The sequence below is a fragment of the Pogonomyrmex barbatus genome, unplaced genomic scaffold (assembly GCF_055798465.1).
Source record: "Pogonomyrmex barbatus isolate J1 unplaced genomic scaffold, ASM5579846v1 scaffold3, whole genome shotgun sequence".
Lineage (NCBI taxonomy): Eukaryota > Metazoa > Arthropoda > Insecta > Hymenoptera > Formicidae > Pogonomyrmex > Pogonomyrmex barbatus.
In genome coordinates, this window is record NW_028297127.1 from 14,183,058 (window position 1) to 14,198,673 (window position 15,616).

Here is a 15,616-nt window from a genome sequence, read left to right on the forward strand (position 1 = left end):
GATATTTATTTAATTTCATTTTTTATTATTGTGTGTGATATCTTTTTATAATTTAATATTGGCTACTAATTTTTAATAACTCATTATTAAACATTATTAAACATTATTGTTCAATACATTTGACCATTTATAATCATTTTACGATCATAGTGCATGAATTATGTATACATTAATCGTGCAAAAAAAGAGTTGTTCAAAAAACACGCGCTACGTACAGGTAAAACGCTTAGGTCTTTATTGTAGGGATATACAATCTTTTTTAGTGTTGTGTCCAAATTACCTTCAGTAATAATGTTATCGCGCTGACGCGTATGCGTAATTTTAGGTAGCAATAAGGAGAAAAAAAAACAGCCAAAATGACTTGTGTATTTAGTCATAAAATGAATTTGGGTTTAATATCCTCCCGAGACTCAGCGTGTTTTGTACATCATATTCTTATTTTTTAACGCGATCATCAGATCATTTATCTTTACTCTGATTATAAAAATTTAAACAATTTGCACTGTGAAAATCACTATCTTATTTTTCTTAATAGCAAGTGATAGATATAACTGTGAAGATATATAAACATAATTTTTACAATTGACACGTTAGAAATTCTAGATTTTACAAATATTCTGTAAGTATTTTTTTATTCATTCAATTTTTTTCCATTTCCCCCCCTTCTCTCCCCCCCCCTCTCTCTCTCTCTCTCATTAATGAATTAAAGTATATAACAATGTTTAATACGAAAAAATGTATATAATATATAATAAGTCAACTTTTGTTGTTCATATTTATATTTACACCATAACGTATATGATATATTGGAATGATACATGCAGTTTGGCATAACTATTATAAGAAAAGTATAATGTCTATTATATGCTATAAAAATAATTAAGCTGACAAGTACACTAAATCATCACTACTTCTTGGGATCCTAAACTATATGTCGAAACGATATTAACATGCATGTCACTAAAAATGCAACGTCAGGTCTCAGGAGGATGTACACAAAACGCGACTCGGGTTTCAAGAATAGAATCTTTATATCTGCCCTCTTTTCAAACAATTCATTTGTGTATTCATTCTTTTCTCTCTGCGGCGCTCGCTGCTCATATTACGCGATTATTTTGAAGCAACACAGATGGATGCAACGAAAACTATTAATTACAATATCGAATCTCCAGATTCTGCTAAACCACCATTTCCACGTTTCGATAAGCTTATGATCCATACACGAAAAATTGATTGCATTCATTGGCGCTCGCTGATGTGCCTACATAATTGTGTGCATTGACTTAACACTTATGAGATATATATATATATATATATATGTACATACATGTATGCAGAGATATGTTGCTGGTTCACTGTCGCAGAGCATGTCATTTGAGGGAGAATAAAAGGAGCCACGCATGAGCAGTGCTAATCCACATTTTTTCTGAAATAACACACGTTAACACACACTGTGCATTACGCTTCAATCATTGCCTGTCATCGCGAGCAAATGAAATAATAAAACATTATACAATTTCAAACTACTCTTTAAAAATTCTGACAAAGTTATTTTTGCTTGTTAAATAATCAATTACAAAATAAAAAGATACTACATATTCGATTTATTGTGTCACTTCATCGATACTACAAATGATACAAATTCATTATTAAACAAAAAGACAGTTAATCTATAAAAATCTAGCTCAGAACAGAATATATTATTTATATTTTTTACTATGTAAAAATTCGTTCAACATGTGCGATTAACATAACAAAATTTATATTCTGTGTTTGAGAAGAAAGTTTTTAGAACAGTAAAAGTACACTGATACGCACTTTGAGACTATTTTACATTTAAAATTTGATAGGCACATAACAAATTTTAAAAAAAGGCCAAAAGTTGCTATAAGAAGTTTTTATTTATTAAGCTATTTAAATATGATAAGATTGAATGTGGATGAGCACTTTTTTCCGGTTTCACTTTGGGTGACTAAATAATCATTTTGCTTAGGCATTACAATCACAAGTCCTTTGTTAAACAATATTTAACATTTTGCACTCGATGAGTTGTTCTAACAATCCATCTGTTGGCAGAAATTAAATTAACTATATGTCCAATTTACAGTTAAATTTATTTAAATTAGAATTAAACAATATGTAAATTTTAATATTCATATCATTCTTATTTTGCTCCGATATTCGAAAAGCTTTTTGCGAATTAAACTTTAAGAAGCAAAAGCAAATTTTTCTTTCAATTAATTTTACATCGATCTTATTTCAACAAAAATTTTACTGTTTTTGAGATTTAGTCAAGTTAAATGTAAATAATGAAAATTCTGGAAAAATTTAGAAAATTGAAATACATGGTGATGAAATACATGATTTTTCAAAATACTTCAGTAAGAAAAGAAAAATTCGAAGAAAGCTTCGACTTTTTATCGATCTTCGCATCTTTAATAATATCATTCAGATGATATCGAAACAGATACATTAATGATATAAAAATTATATAAAAATTGGGCGAATGCAAAGAACTGGATACGAGTCCCTGTGAATTCCGGGCTCGATAATTTAATATGCGCAAAAGGAATGTCGTGCAACAGCGAACCACTATCGGAAGGTAAAATGGCTCCTTTATTAGTATCTAGTACGAATCACGGTACACTTTTTTTTTTCGTTTGAAATCAGTTTTGACATCATCACGTGCAAGAAATTGCATTTTTAAGCTGCTTACAATTGAGGTAATCCATGATATAAGGCCCACGTCACTTTCCACTTCGTACTATCGCATACACTATTCGCTAGTGGTACTCTCAATACTTCTTCCCTCCTCTGTCACCCTAAAGTACTTAGAATTAATATATTTTGCAAGCTTGCGCAAACATAAGGTCGAACATCGAACATCATCTCCGGCATATCCGCCGCAATCGCTTCACTGTTTATCCATCGCCCTTTCAACTTATCGTATCAACTATGTTGTATATGTACTATGACTACGCTTCGACATATATGTATCACGATACGGATTAGTATGCCTAACACACACGACATTTCGCTTTACACTAAGTACTTAAAACATTACACGTTCAACCCAGTCTATAACAAACGTTAAAATCATGGTAATGTAAAGAATTATGATATCGGATGAGGAAAAAGAAATAGATACGAGAGCGATTATCGCGAAATATAACGCATTACCGAGACATCAAAGAGGGCTGCTATGGGAAAATTACAAATGGATCATCGCAACAACTAACTGAACTATGATTCTGTAAAAAGCTAAAAACAAGAAATACTAATTGAGAGATGTAAAGAGTAGAACTAGCATTTCTGCGTTAAAAGTTTTGGCGATTTCTTAAATGACATTTCGCAAGTCTAACAGCATTTTTCTAAGAAATTTCAATTGTACGATTTATAAATAGTCAGATAAATAGTCGGAAAAGTCAGTATTTATTCAAAATAATCATTAACTTCAAGACAAGAAAGTTTTTTTCTCTTACACGAAAAAAATCGTTATTGAACGACTTGTCGATACGAAACCGAAACTAGCTGAGAAATACGACTCCCAATAAATCAATTCTGTTCCAAATTAAATTACTCGAGGCAAAATCTAAAAATACTTGGTTGGCTTTAACTTTCAACTAAACTGTCTGCAATTTATTGAATTGAATACCAATCCTAATATAGAAAGATTAGATGAGTTTTTATCCACTCCGCATTTCAAGTATAATGTATATTTATATTATTGCGCAAAAAAAAGAAAAAAAATATATATATATATTCGTAGAAAAAAAAATTGTCTAGAGATCAATATGTAACAAATTTAAACAGAAACGCAAATTTATTTAAAAAAGAAAATAACGAAGTTGTCATCGCCTTGCTACTACGAGATTGTGCAGATCATTATTCTACTCTGTACATCATGATTTATACGTATATGAAAGATCGGAATGTAAATATATCTTATTCTCTTAATCGAATTACACGCGTAAATATTCTTTGTCTCTGTATGACATGATTGAAAAGTGATCTTACGTGTTCTATATTCTTTTGGCACCTTGTAATATTTTCACATATTATGATCGTTCAAGGAATGGCCAGAGAGATTGCTATTTCCAGGGATACAAAACGATACAAAAGCGTTTTCATTAGCCGCATTACGTTCTCGATGAAATAACAAAATCGAGTAGATCAAATGCCAAAAAAAAAAAAAAAGACAAATAATCGAAATATACAAAAGACATAATACATTTTGCTGTCTAATTCGATTGTGAAAAATCCATTTCAAATATAATGAAAGATATGAAAGAGAATAACTTCGAAGTACATGTACCGAACTGGCGAGGACGATTGAGAGAAAGAGGATCGTATTTTTTTACGTTTTCAACACCCTGTGTAACACGCGGAAAATGCTAGGAACGATCCTATTGTATGACAATATTTAACGGTACAAGGAGCGCTCTGCTAAATTCTTACGGTAACGAACTTCGAAGTATCCATGCTTATATACCATCATTTTAACGTGATACGTAAACCGGGAAACACTCTGTATCTTATATACAATTGTATACAGACTACGACATACAAATATTAATCTAAACCTTGTGCTACTCGATATTTCCGCATAATATATACCAATATAACCATTTACTCACATGCGTGTGTATGTGTGTGTGTGTGTGTGTGTGTGTGTATATTGCATGTACGTGCGCGCGTGCATACACATACACATACATACACAAGATATTCTGTAAATCAAGGTTAATCGGGAGATAAATGGGGACTCAAAAACAAGAAAGAAAACTGATATGAATATAGGTCCGAAAATGCATTGTTTTCAAGTTACCGCCATTTTTACATTGAAATTTGAAATTGCCTGGCTTTCAAATTTTTTTGTCAAAATTAAAAGAAGAGATGATCTTTTTATGTTGAATTTGTGGAGTCCTGATCTCTGCCAAGAGATGCTAAGCGGGCTATATCTCCGCGTGGTATAGTGTAGTCTTGTTAAAGCAGCCCGCAACATTTATTTAGCTTTAATTGTAAAATTATAAATGTTATTGTTATAAAACTCATAAATATCATCTCATCTTTCAATTTAAAAAAAATTCGGAAGCAAAGCAATTTAAAATTTATACATAGAAGTAGCGATAACTTGAAGCAACGTATTTCCGAATCTATATTCGTGCCAACTTTTTTCTTATTTTTGGGTCTCCAATCACTTCTCGAGCGATTAACTTCTACTTTTGAAATCCTGTATGTATGTATGTATGTATGTATGTATGTATGTATGTATGTGTGTATGTATGTATGTATGTATGTATGTGTGTATGTATGTATGTATGTATGTGTGTATGTATGTATGTATGTATGTATGTATGTATGTATGTATGATGTATGCACATATGTATATATGTATGCATGTGTGCATGTGTGTGTGTATATATATATATATATATATATATACACATTTTTGTATATAGTAATAATAATATATATATATATATGCACCACACACACACACACACACACACACACACACACACACACACACACACACACACACACGCACGCACGCACGCACGCACGCACGCACGCACGCACGCACGCACGCACGCACGCACGCACGCACGCACGCATCATACATATAATAGATTATTTTATACTCGCTCCGTGTTTTACTAATCTCTACGGTATCCCTTCTCTTCCGCGTGCGCGGTAGAAGGCTATTATAATTACGAAAAATCGGCAACACCTTCGATCCAAAAATGTAACGCTTAAAATGTAAAAATATTTCCGGGATATATCTGTCGCGATTGCAAAAGGAAGGTGCGGGAAATGGGGCATGGTTAAGGTGAAGGATAAGGTATTGGCAGGGAGAGGAGGGAAGGGACAAGTAGATAAATTCTTTAATAATGATACTTATTCTCTGTCTTTCTCTCTCTCTCTCTCTCTCTCTCTCTCTCTCTCTCTCTCTCTTTCACTTTCTCTCCATCTCATCATCCCAAATATACACATAAGAAAAAAACTTGCTATCGTCTTTCGATCGTAATCTCGCTCTATCCTGATATCCGCGGTATCCCGGTAACCGTTCATACGCGAGGGAATGTCACTAGAGTCACCGAGCGTTGTTCGCGTTCAGAAAGTTCTCGAAGGAGAGTCTCCTCGTCGCAGAAAATTACTCTCTACGTCGTTGCGATATGTACAATGTACGTTTGCATGTGAGTTTATATGTGACGCAAGTGCACGGCGAAACTTCTTCGCGGCTAAACGAATAAACTTGTTTCCGTTCCCCTGCACCAATTCGTTAATCGACGTTACCATCGCGGCCGGAACTTGCAGAAAGTAAGAACTTGCAGAAAGTAAGAAGAGTGTAATTAAGAGAGCACAGGAACAGCGCATCGGGAATAGATTGAGTCTAGCGGAGTCGTCTTCCTTCGTCCGCTTTCTGAAGGAGGATAATTAAATCCACGCTTATTATACCGACTACTCTACGTTGTTATCCCGACGAACGGCAATTTCGTTCGGATGGCTCTCCTCTGCGATAAGTTGCGCTAACGACGGACACTTCTCGCCGAGAAACTTTCCAGATGCGAGCGACGCTCAACGCTAAAACTTGGTTTAAATACAACATAGATCGCCTTCGTCCTTTTTTCTTTTTCATTTTTTTTTTTTTTTTTTTTTTTTTTACATCAACGGCGCACACTCTCCGAGTGTACCGAGCCAATTCGCGCATGAATTTGACTCGTGTTTCTATATTATTGTTAACAACAGCAGACTATCAGGTATAACATAACATTATTTCCTTTCTCCCGATGTGTGAGGTACATCGATCGCACTTTGGCGCGTGAATATTTCCAAGGAATCGCAATTTCGCTCTAACTTTATCAATACAAAAATGCCGTCGAAAATATCTTCCCCTTATCGGGCTTTTTTCGTAATAATCAAGAATCGCGCGAGTGGGAAATTCGTGTGAGTTACCTGGGGAATCGCGAGTAACGCTAGCCAAAAGCATAACTAACAAGAAGAGTAGGGACGGGCGAAATTGATCGATCTACAAATTAATTACAAATTAGTTTTTTCTTTTAGTCGGTTGTTGACAGATTATTTTTCCAAATTAATCCGTGCGTCAATATTGGAATATAGACATTTCACAAGAATAACTTCTCAAACGTATCGAATCACCAATCGCAAAGTTAATAATTGAATAGCAACTCAGAAGCAATCAAAGTTAATTCGTTGAATCTAATAGTATGTACATACAAAATATGTTCAATTCTTGCTCGATTATTATACCATTCGAATAAAAATCAAAAGATCGTAATTACAAAAAGCTTGCATAAAAGTTATAAACATTTAATTGTCGCTTTATTCATCTTTCATGGTATTCATCTTTCACGGTATTCATTTTTCATGATTAAAATGTCTGGTTGTAATAATCGATCGAAATGATTACGTACTAATTATTGCCCATCCCTACAAGGATATCGCTTGTCTCCTATGAACTATCTCAAAATGTTTCATCCCCGTTAGAAGGGACACGTTCCGGTAATAACAGTAATTATTTATTCTTTCGCCCGTTTCTTCGCAGTCTCAAAAGCATCCTACATCACAAACATCAACGTTGGAAACTATAATAATATCCTGTACTTTTCGCCAGCATCCGAGTTTGTTGCGGATTCAGCGCTATTTTAACGATTTTAACGAATACGTCGAAACTAATCGTCACACGTACCTCTGGGGAAAATGGCGAAAGAAAAATCGCACGTAAAGCCAATGTAGTCTGCAAATAAAGTTGACTTCTAAAAATCCATTGAAATTGTCCCTAAAAGTGATCGCCTGTACACAACTGTAGCCTGTAAGCGAGAATGTTCCGATAGGGTTGCGTTTAGTTCCAAAACTTTGTTAGTAAAGTAATCTTAAAAGCCACATTGCATGTGGGTCTCGATTGTAAAGGTTACTTTATTTCTGACACCTTTTTAGCTACGACCAAAGCGAATACGTGTTTATTTAATAAGTAGGTAAATTTTCGCACTTATAATATTATAATATTAAATTGTGAAGTTAATTCAAAAATCGCTTTTTCCTATTTAAAACAATAAGACGTGAAAGACTTTTGAATCTTTCTTATGATCATATGATCATAATTCTTTTTTTTTAAATAGGATATCGGTCGTATCTAAAAATATGTCACTATAGGAAATTTCATTGAAAAAAATATCTTCAGAAATATCTTCAGAAAAAAAATAAATTTTCAAGAAATTTTTGATTGAGGTGTAACTTTTAGTAGCCAGATGAAAAAGAATAAGCAGAAATGTGCAAATTCACTTGTCGTTTGTTAGGAACACGGAACTTTTCAACTCCGATAACAAAGATCCGATTAAATGATAGGTTTCGCATTATCGATAAGTCCTGCGCACGCATTGTATCTTAATACATAATGATAACATTTAATAGAAATATAAATATGAATGCAAATTTGTAACATCGTCATCGTGCTAAAGTCATATTCATTGTTTTAGAAAGCTCGTCGACTTTGTAGTTCAGATTTCATCACCTTAACGCGAAGTAATTTTCTCCAGTTAAAACAGTCGAAGGGGCAAGTAAAAAAGAGCAACATACGGATGCGTAACATACGGATCGTATTGTATTATCGCCATTAATCTCAAGCATCAATCAACAATTGTAGTAGCGAAAATTTAATGCTGTACACGGATCCATGATCCACGAATGAGTTTCAACAAGAGCTATCACATTATAAAATTGATATTACTGTTATAATAACTTGCGAATCTTTTCTCTTATAAAATACTCCTTCTTTTGTAGAAGAACGCGATGTGTGTCTCGTTCTTCTACTTGCCCCTTCGATTATGAAAATTCCACGATCCTCCAACATGATCTCGAGCGCGCGTAGACTCAAACGATACAAAAAAGCCCTGTGAAAACGACTAAAGAACGCCTAAAGAACGTTTAAACTGACTGGAAAGGTTAAACGTTCATTAAACGTTCGCGCGAAACAGACTGACAAACAGACGATCGGGTCGCTCGTTCAAGAGCAAACTGCCGATTTTATCAGCGGCATATAATTTCGTATCCCTCGTTAAACACCGCGCCAGGCGGCAACGGCAGGACAAGAAGAGGGGGAAGAAGAGAAGGAGAGAGAGTGAGAGGGAGAAGAAGAGGGTGAAAGTAAGAGAGGAGTGGAGCACCTGACGTGCCCGGAGAGGCGCTGCCCGATTTCGCTACGACGGAAGACTCAGTTTCCTCCGTAGCCGTCTTTGCTATCTTTCCTCTTGCGGACGCGGATTAGCCGCGATCATCGGTGCGGCTATTAATTTCTCTTCGGCAAAATCTCAACGCGTCTTGACGCCTCTTATCGCTGTTGCCTTGGCGGCTCGGTATCGAACGACGCGGGCGTTCAGAACGCTCGGTCGCGCGCCTTGACAAGATTGAGGACTCGCCGCCTGTACCAGCGAATAACGACGATTCGTCACGACGATCGTTGCTCGTTAGCGCACGACAATGGCTCAACAACGGATGATAACGAGAAACGGATTCCTCGGATTCCCAATCACGATTAACATTTGATCGGCTCTCCGACGACCAGCGTCGCTAATAGCGGCCCGTGCGATATCGAGGGGATATTGTACAGCCATCGAAGGATACGGTACTCATCGAGATCGGTTGCGGGGAGGAGAATATCGAGCAAAAGAGGAGGAGAAAAACAGAAGAGTTGTCGTCTCGTTAACGTAACGTAACTTTGACGGGCGAGGCGCCCTGAGGGGGGAACTCGCCCGACAGAATATCATTTGTCGTCGATCAAGGTGTCCTTTACTCGGGCTTCAAGCGATGCCACTGCACAATGGTCTGTCTCGGCTTTGTGATCATGTCCTGCCAATGTTTCGTTTCGCTCGCGCCACTTCCATTTTTCCCTGGAAAGGAAGTTACGCCATGTACTGTACACCGGATTCCAATTTCAATCTGCTATCTAGTTCTATGACATTTTAAGCTCGGTTACAATGGTTATTTGATAAGGGGGGATTATTTGAGGTGTTAGTTATTTTAGCGCGAAAGAGAGAGATTACATTTTTGAATATTAAACCCTCGAGCAAGATAGCGTATAGATATTAATTTTTTACACAATCCAAGTCCACTATCCGGGCGTATAACAGATATGATCTATCTCATATAACTCCATTAGTCTGACAATTTCTTTTAAAAGATTGATAATGACTTTAGGAATTTTGAAAATAAATTACGTCCAATATTCAACCTAGTTCAAATTGAATTAAGCATATTTATTTCGATACTTTCATTAATTCCAGAACTTTTTAATGCAGTAACCTGTTATTTTAAATATGAATATATATTTATAGAAATATCACACAAGTTTTTATACTTAAACTTGCGTTATCGAAAATACCTGCGAGCTGAATCCGACCGATCAATTCGTTCCGTCCAATGTTGTCGAAATCCATTACCATAACATCCAAAGAGCATTCTCTGATCTTCTCCCAAGGTACGTTAAAGGAGAATACCTCGTTAAATACTGGATTCAAGGTGCATTTGAAAATTGGAGTCTTGCGCTTCTCGATCCTTTTGTCGCCAAACTGTAGCCACACTTTGACATATGGATCTGAAATTGTAATAAATGTTCAATTAATCATTTATCTACTTGATTAACCGTTTTCAATTTTATTGATTATAGAAAAATATAACAAAATTATTGTGTAAGTTACATGACATTTTAATGTGATTTAATTAAAAAATATATTTTAATGAAAAAAATATGTATTATTTATATATAAGCGGAGAATATATTTTGAATTCTCAAAAAATGTATACGTGTGCGTTTATGTCAGAAAATATAATTTTTCAGAAGGATTTATCGTATGCTGCGATGCGATATTCTCCATACCGAAGAATGTATGAATAATAATACGATAAATGTAATATTACCTGATTTTCCATTGATATCCTTAGCTTTGAGATTCCTTGCCTTTAAGAGGGTCAATGTCAATATAGAATTACTCGGATGATAGCACAGCGAGCATAAGAGTTCTCCACATTTATCTTTAGCTGGCGGCTTAAGAGCCTTCCAAAACGATGGTTTCTCGGATAGATCGACCTATGACAAACAGACCCATGAGATATTTCTAGTAATTAAAGTTTCAGTAACAATTACCAAACTAATTAACGAATCAAATTTCAAAATAGAGAACTTTATAACAGAGAGAGGCAGAAGGGATCCTCTTTATCTATTATATATCCATATTAACAACTTTAACTTTTCAACTAATTCTCATAGATTATTAATTTCATGATTAAACAATATGTAATATCATGATCTTATTTAGGAATAATTAAGTCTAATTAGAAATTCTCCATGTACATGTGAACATCTCTTCCTCTTTCTCACCTTAATTAAAAAATTATACATTCTTCTATATTTCTTCTATATTTCTAGGGGTGAGGGAAAAGCTATATTATTATTATTATCTCCATCACGTTTGCCTCTTATTAAGGCGTACAGCAAACGTGAAATAATTAGTATTCTGTTCAGAGCGATCATATACGAACGTAATAGTTAATTGATATCATATATTGCAAATTACGATTGCAAAATTTTTGCAGTATAAACACGTTCTGAACTGCACAAATGTGTCAAACGTGATCCAAATCAGCTATTTGAAATTTAATTCATTGTCAAAACAATCGCTTTTGAACAAAAAGAAAAATTGCATGAGTTTATTTCATTATTATTATTATTATTATTATTATTATTATTATTATTATTATTATTATTATTATTATCATCATTAATAAACGTTTTATTACAAAGTCATATGAAGTTATTAATATTCAAAGCATTCTTATATAATATCAATTATTTTACTTATGTATGTATGCTTGTGCTGCGCGCATATATGTACATCCCCCCTCCCCCCCCACACACACAGACACACACGCGATATTATATGTAACAACAGCGAGTGAGATTTGCGCAACGACCGATGCACAACACCGGCGTGTATCGCGAATTGCTCCTGGGAAATGAATGTACATAGGATAGAATTATCACACGCGCGTGTCCCCTAGTGTTATTGTGCACGCAGATTAATCCACCGCTTAGAAATATTGATATCGAATTAGAATTATTATTATGTTATTACGTATCCCTCGACACATAATTAGCCACGAATCATCTCCTGCGCGCATTAAACAAGAAACAATTGGCAGAAATTCGGTCGATCTTACGACATTAAGAAATCTTCCTAAAAAATCTAGATCTATTTTATAATTGTTTTGTTTAATAAGCATATTATATTATATACACAAATAAATTTGGATATATAAATAATCAGTTTATAAGAGAAAGCATTTCATTATTATTTTTATATTAGCATAAATGTATATTCAATGTTCAAACAAATAAAATATTTTTATATACAACACAGAAATATGTAATATATTGGAATAAATGTCGTATTATTATATAAATAATATGTTTAATAATATTATAATAACTATTTAATATGAAAACGTATTGTTCCACAACGCAAATTATGCGAATATCCATTCAATTTGTAATTTTATTTTATTTTAAAATAAAATAATTATTTTTATTAAAAGTTCAAGGAAGAGTTTTTGATATTTTAGCGTACATTTCGCGTTTTCCAAAAATAATGAAACAATTCGTTCGTTCTTTTAACAGCAATTTCACGATGGTGAATAATAATTAGAGATTTGAACTTGAGGTAAGAATCCGGAAATCAACTTCGGAATAGCGCAAGTCGAGAGACGCGACATGTGTCGTCACGTCAGATTCCACATATCCGTTGCGAATCCTATCGCCGTGACATGCGAAAATCCCTTAATTCGCATCTACCAAATGTAATAATTGAACCGCGCAAATTGCGAGCAGGCACATCTTGCCAAATTACCTGGCAAAGCGGCAGAAACATTTCCCCTATGGAGTCATCCCTCGAGAATCGATCGTAGTCGAAGACGTGTAGATGTAATACTCTGCTCTGCAGCTTCTGTATGGGGAAACCTGTAGAGGATCGACACATAAATACACGTGCTCCGTCACATTATAATAACTGTGTTTATCAACCAAATTTAATTTCACTTTGTCCCCACAACACAATAAACAGACTTTTAAGACTGTCTTTTATGTCAATATTGCATTTGCGTCGAGCTAACGTTTCAAAGCACATTTCAACGTAACACCTCCGCCCATGAAAAAAAAAAAAAAATGAAATGCCAGAAAATTTACATGTATTTCAATCGAGTTTTATTTTAAGATTTCATTTTAAATATAATATATAATAAGAAGAAAGTATGAGGTCGCTTTGTTACTTTCATATTGTTATCCCGCTATCCCGCTGCGGTTTTTCTTTAAATCGGCTTAACGCAATCAGATCGTCGTCTGCCTTATGCTCGCTACATTGTATGAAACAGAATTGCTTTGCATCGATTCCTTCTTCCGCGTTTCCGCGTTTACTCTTGGGAGGAGGTACACTTTAGCAATATGGCCAATATGAGAAGTATCGTGTCGAACGTGTGCGCTTACCTTCGAAATAGAACGTCTCGTTCCATCTCGGATTCAATGTGCGCCTTTTGATTTTTGTCTCGAGTCGGTGTTTCTTGTCCGGGAGCAATGTTACACGTACATACGGATCAGAAGTACCTGACAAATCCTTCGCCGGCAGATCTTTACCCTAGAGCAAATTGGACATCACATAAGGCAATGTTGGAATTTTTAAGGGAAGAGAGACGAAGAACTTTCTCTCCTCCGATAAGCTTCCGATGATTACGTGGAACATGCACTTTCGTGTAACTTTCGCAGCAAGTCTTCTCACGAAGAGTGAAGTTTGATGTAAATCTCTCTCTCTCTCTATATATATATATATATATATATATATATATATATATACATACAACTCTACGCATGGTGCTTGCATAATGTTATAAATAAGAAGGGATTTTCTGCTCGATTAGCCCGTAAATACAACAGCATGAAATATTCAAAATTTTTTATACTTTTATGAAACTTACGAATGAATATCCATTTCTGTTGATGTAAATCAGCGAGTTAATCTCGATTTAATCCATTATCTCTTTATCTTTTTCAAATTTTCTTATTTTTTAATTAAAAAAAAGATAAGAAATAAATTAAACCGAGATTAAGATTAATCTACTTCTACTATCTCTTGATAGAAAATGGATATAAATAAATGATAGGATGGCCTTTAAAAAGATAAAAAAATACGACACGAAAGTGATGATACTTGAATCGCTTCAAGTGACTTAACTTGCTATCATAGTTTTGAAATAGGAAGAGAGAGCATTTTATACCACGCATGAAACGACAGAATGAAAACGTGCGGAATTTACGGATAATCCGGCTTTATTTATATATGTAGTTGTTTCGTACGCAACATTAATATAAAACATATGCATTTGTTTAGCGGAAGGTCGGCAAGGAAATACGTCTTTGTTTCTATTGCGTCTAAAGCTATCATCTTATCTTTCAAGTGTACATATAAGACTTCAGTCACTGTGTACGATGCACAATAGCCTCTGCGATAACTGGCAACTCATCTTGAGACAGATTGTAAGCGTATGAGCTGTATGTATACCGATGCTGTTAATGGAAACTACATGGAAATAAAATCAATAACGGCCATTAACGACCTCCTTGATGCCTGTATTTTGAAAAATAAGTCTTCCCCGAAAGTACCCTTTTTCCAACTTTCCGCAATGGTTCGTTCGGCTTGAAAACTCGGTCTTGAAGGCAACTTTACGCTGGAGATGGACGATCATTTTTCATTTGCCTGTCAGACCATTTCTGTGAACTTCATAAAGTCATTATGCCGACTCAAATTTTTCGTAAGGAACGACTCCGCGCATTTAACGTATCGCAAAACTTTGGCAGGCACAAGCTTTGAAATTATATAGGAGTTCAGAAAAAAAAAAGAATTTGGAAAGTCTTATCTAATAAAAAAGAATTTCTGCGCAAACATAATTGTAAAGATTCCCTTTTTTATTTATGAACCATTAAAGATAAATGATATTTTCTTGATAAACAAATCTTTTAATCCTCATTTAATCCTAAGTGCTTTGACATAATTAAAATATGGAGCCTCGATAATTAAATAAAATAAAGTACTTGATGTGGAGAATTAAAAGAAAATTAAAAAATGTAAAATAAAAATAGCGCTCGGTCAAATTTCCAGAAAAGTCAAATTTCCAAATTGATAAAATTTCATAAACAAAATTTTTTGCTGTAACACGTACATATAATTCCGCAACACCTTGCACGTATGTATGCAACGAGAGTGTCATTATACGTGCATTTTACCTTCGAAATTTTTACCTTCGAGTTCACATATTATGATGATATTGGACACGAATGGAATAAACGCGATGTCTTTGGTGAACGCTTGATTGAACTCTTCGAGGTGCTTTGAAAATTTTCACACTGCGAGACACACGAGAGGGACTTGTAAAAATAGAAATTTTTAAGGACGAAAGCATATTTCCGCTAACATTGGAGATATATTCCGGGTCGTTTGCGATAGCTACGAAAAACACATTTCGCGGTACGAAATTAACTAAATTGTCTGAATAA

General features: G+C 34.5%; 1 protein-coding gene across 13 annotated transcripts in view; it reads right to left on the bottom strand.

Moving 5' to 3' along the window:
• Positions 1-212: 212 nt before the first annotated feature.
• Positions 213-15,616, bottom strand: part of Syt7 (Synaptotagmin 7) — a 160,999-nt gene continuing 145,595 nt past the window's right edge. For all 13 annotated transcript variants that reach the window (XM_089079514.1, XM_089079513.1, XM_089079510.1 and 10 more), the window contains 5 exons: positions 13,556-13,703; positions 12,924-13,033; positions 10,939-11,107; positions 10,403-10,615; positions 213-9,911 (listed from right to left, as the gene is read on the bottom strand). In XM_089079514.1, coding sequence (XP_088935640.1) covers positions 9,811-9,911; positions 10,403-10,615; positions 10,939-11,107; positions 12,924-13,033; positions 13,556-13,703 — 741 coding nt within the window. In that variant the 3' untranslated portion in view covers positions 213-9,810. The remainder of the gene's footprint in view (positions 9,912-10,402; positions 10,616-10,938; positions 11,108-12,923; positions 13,034-13,555; positions 13,704-15,616) is intronic.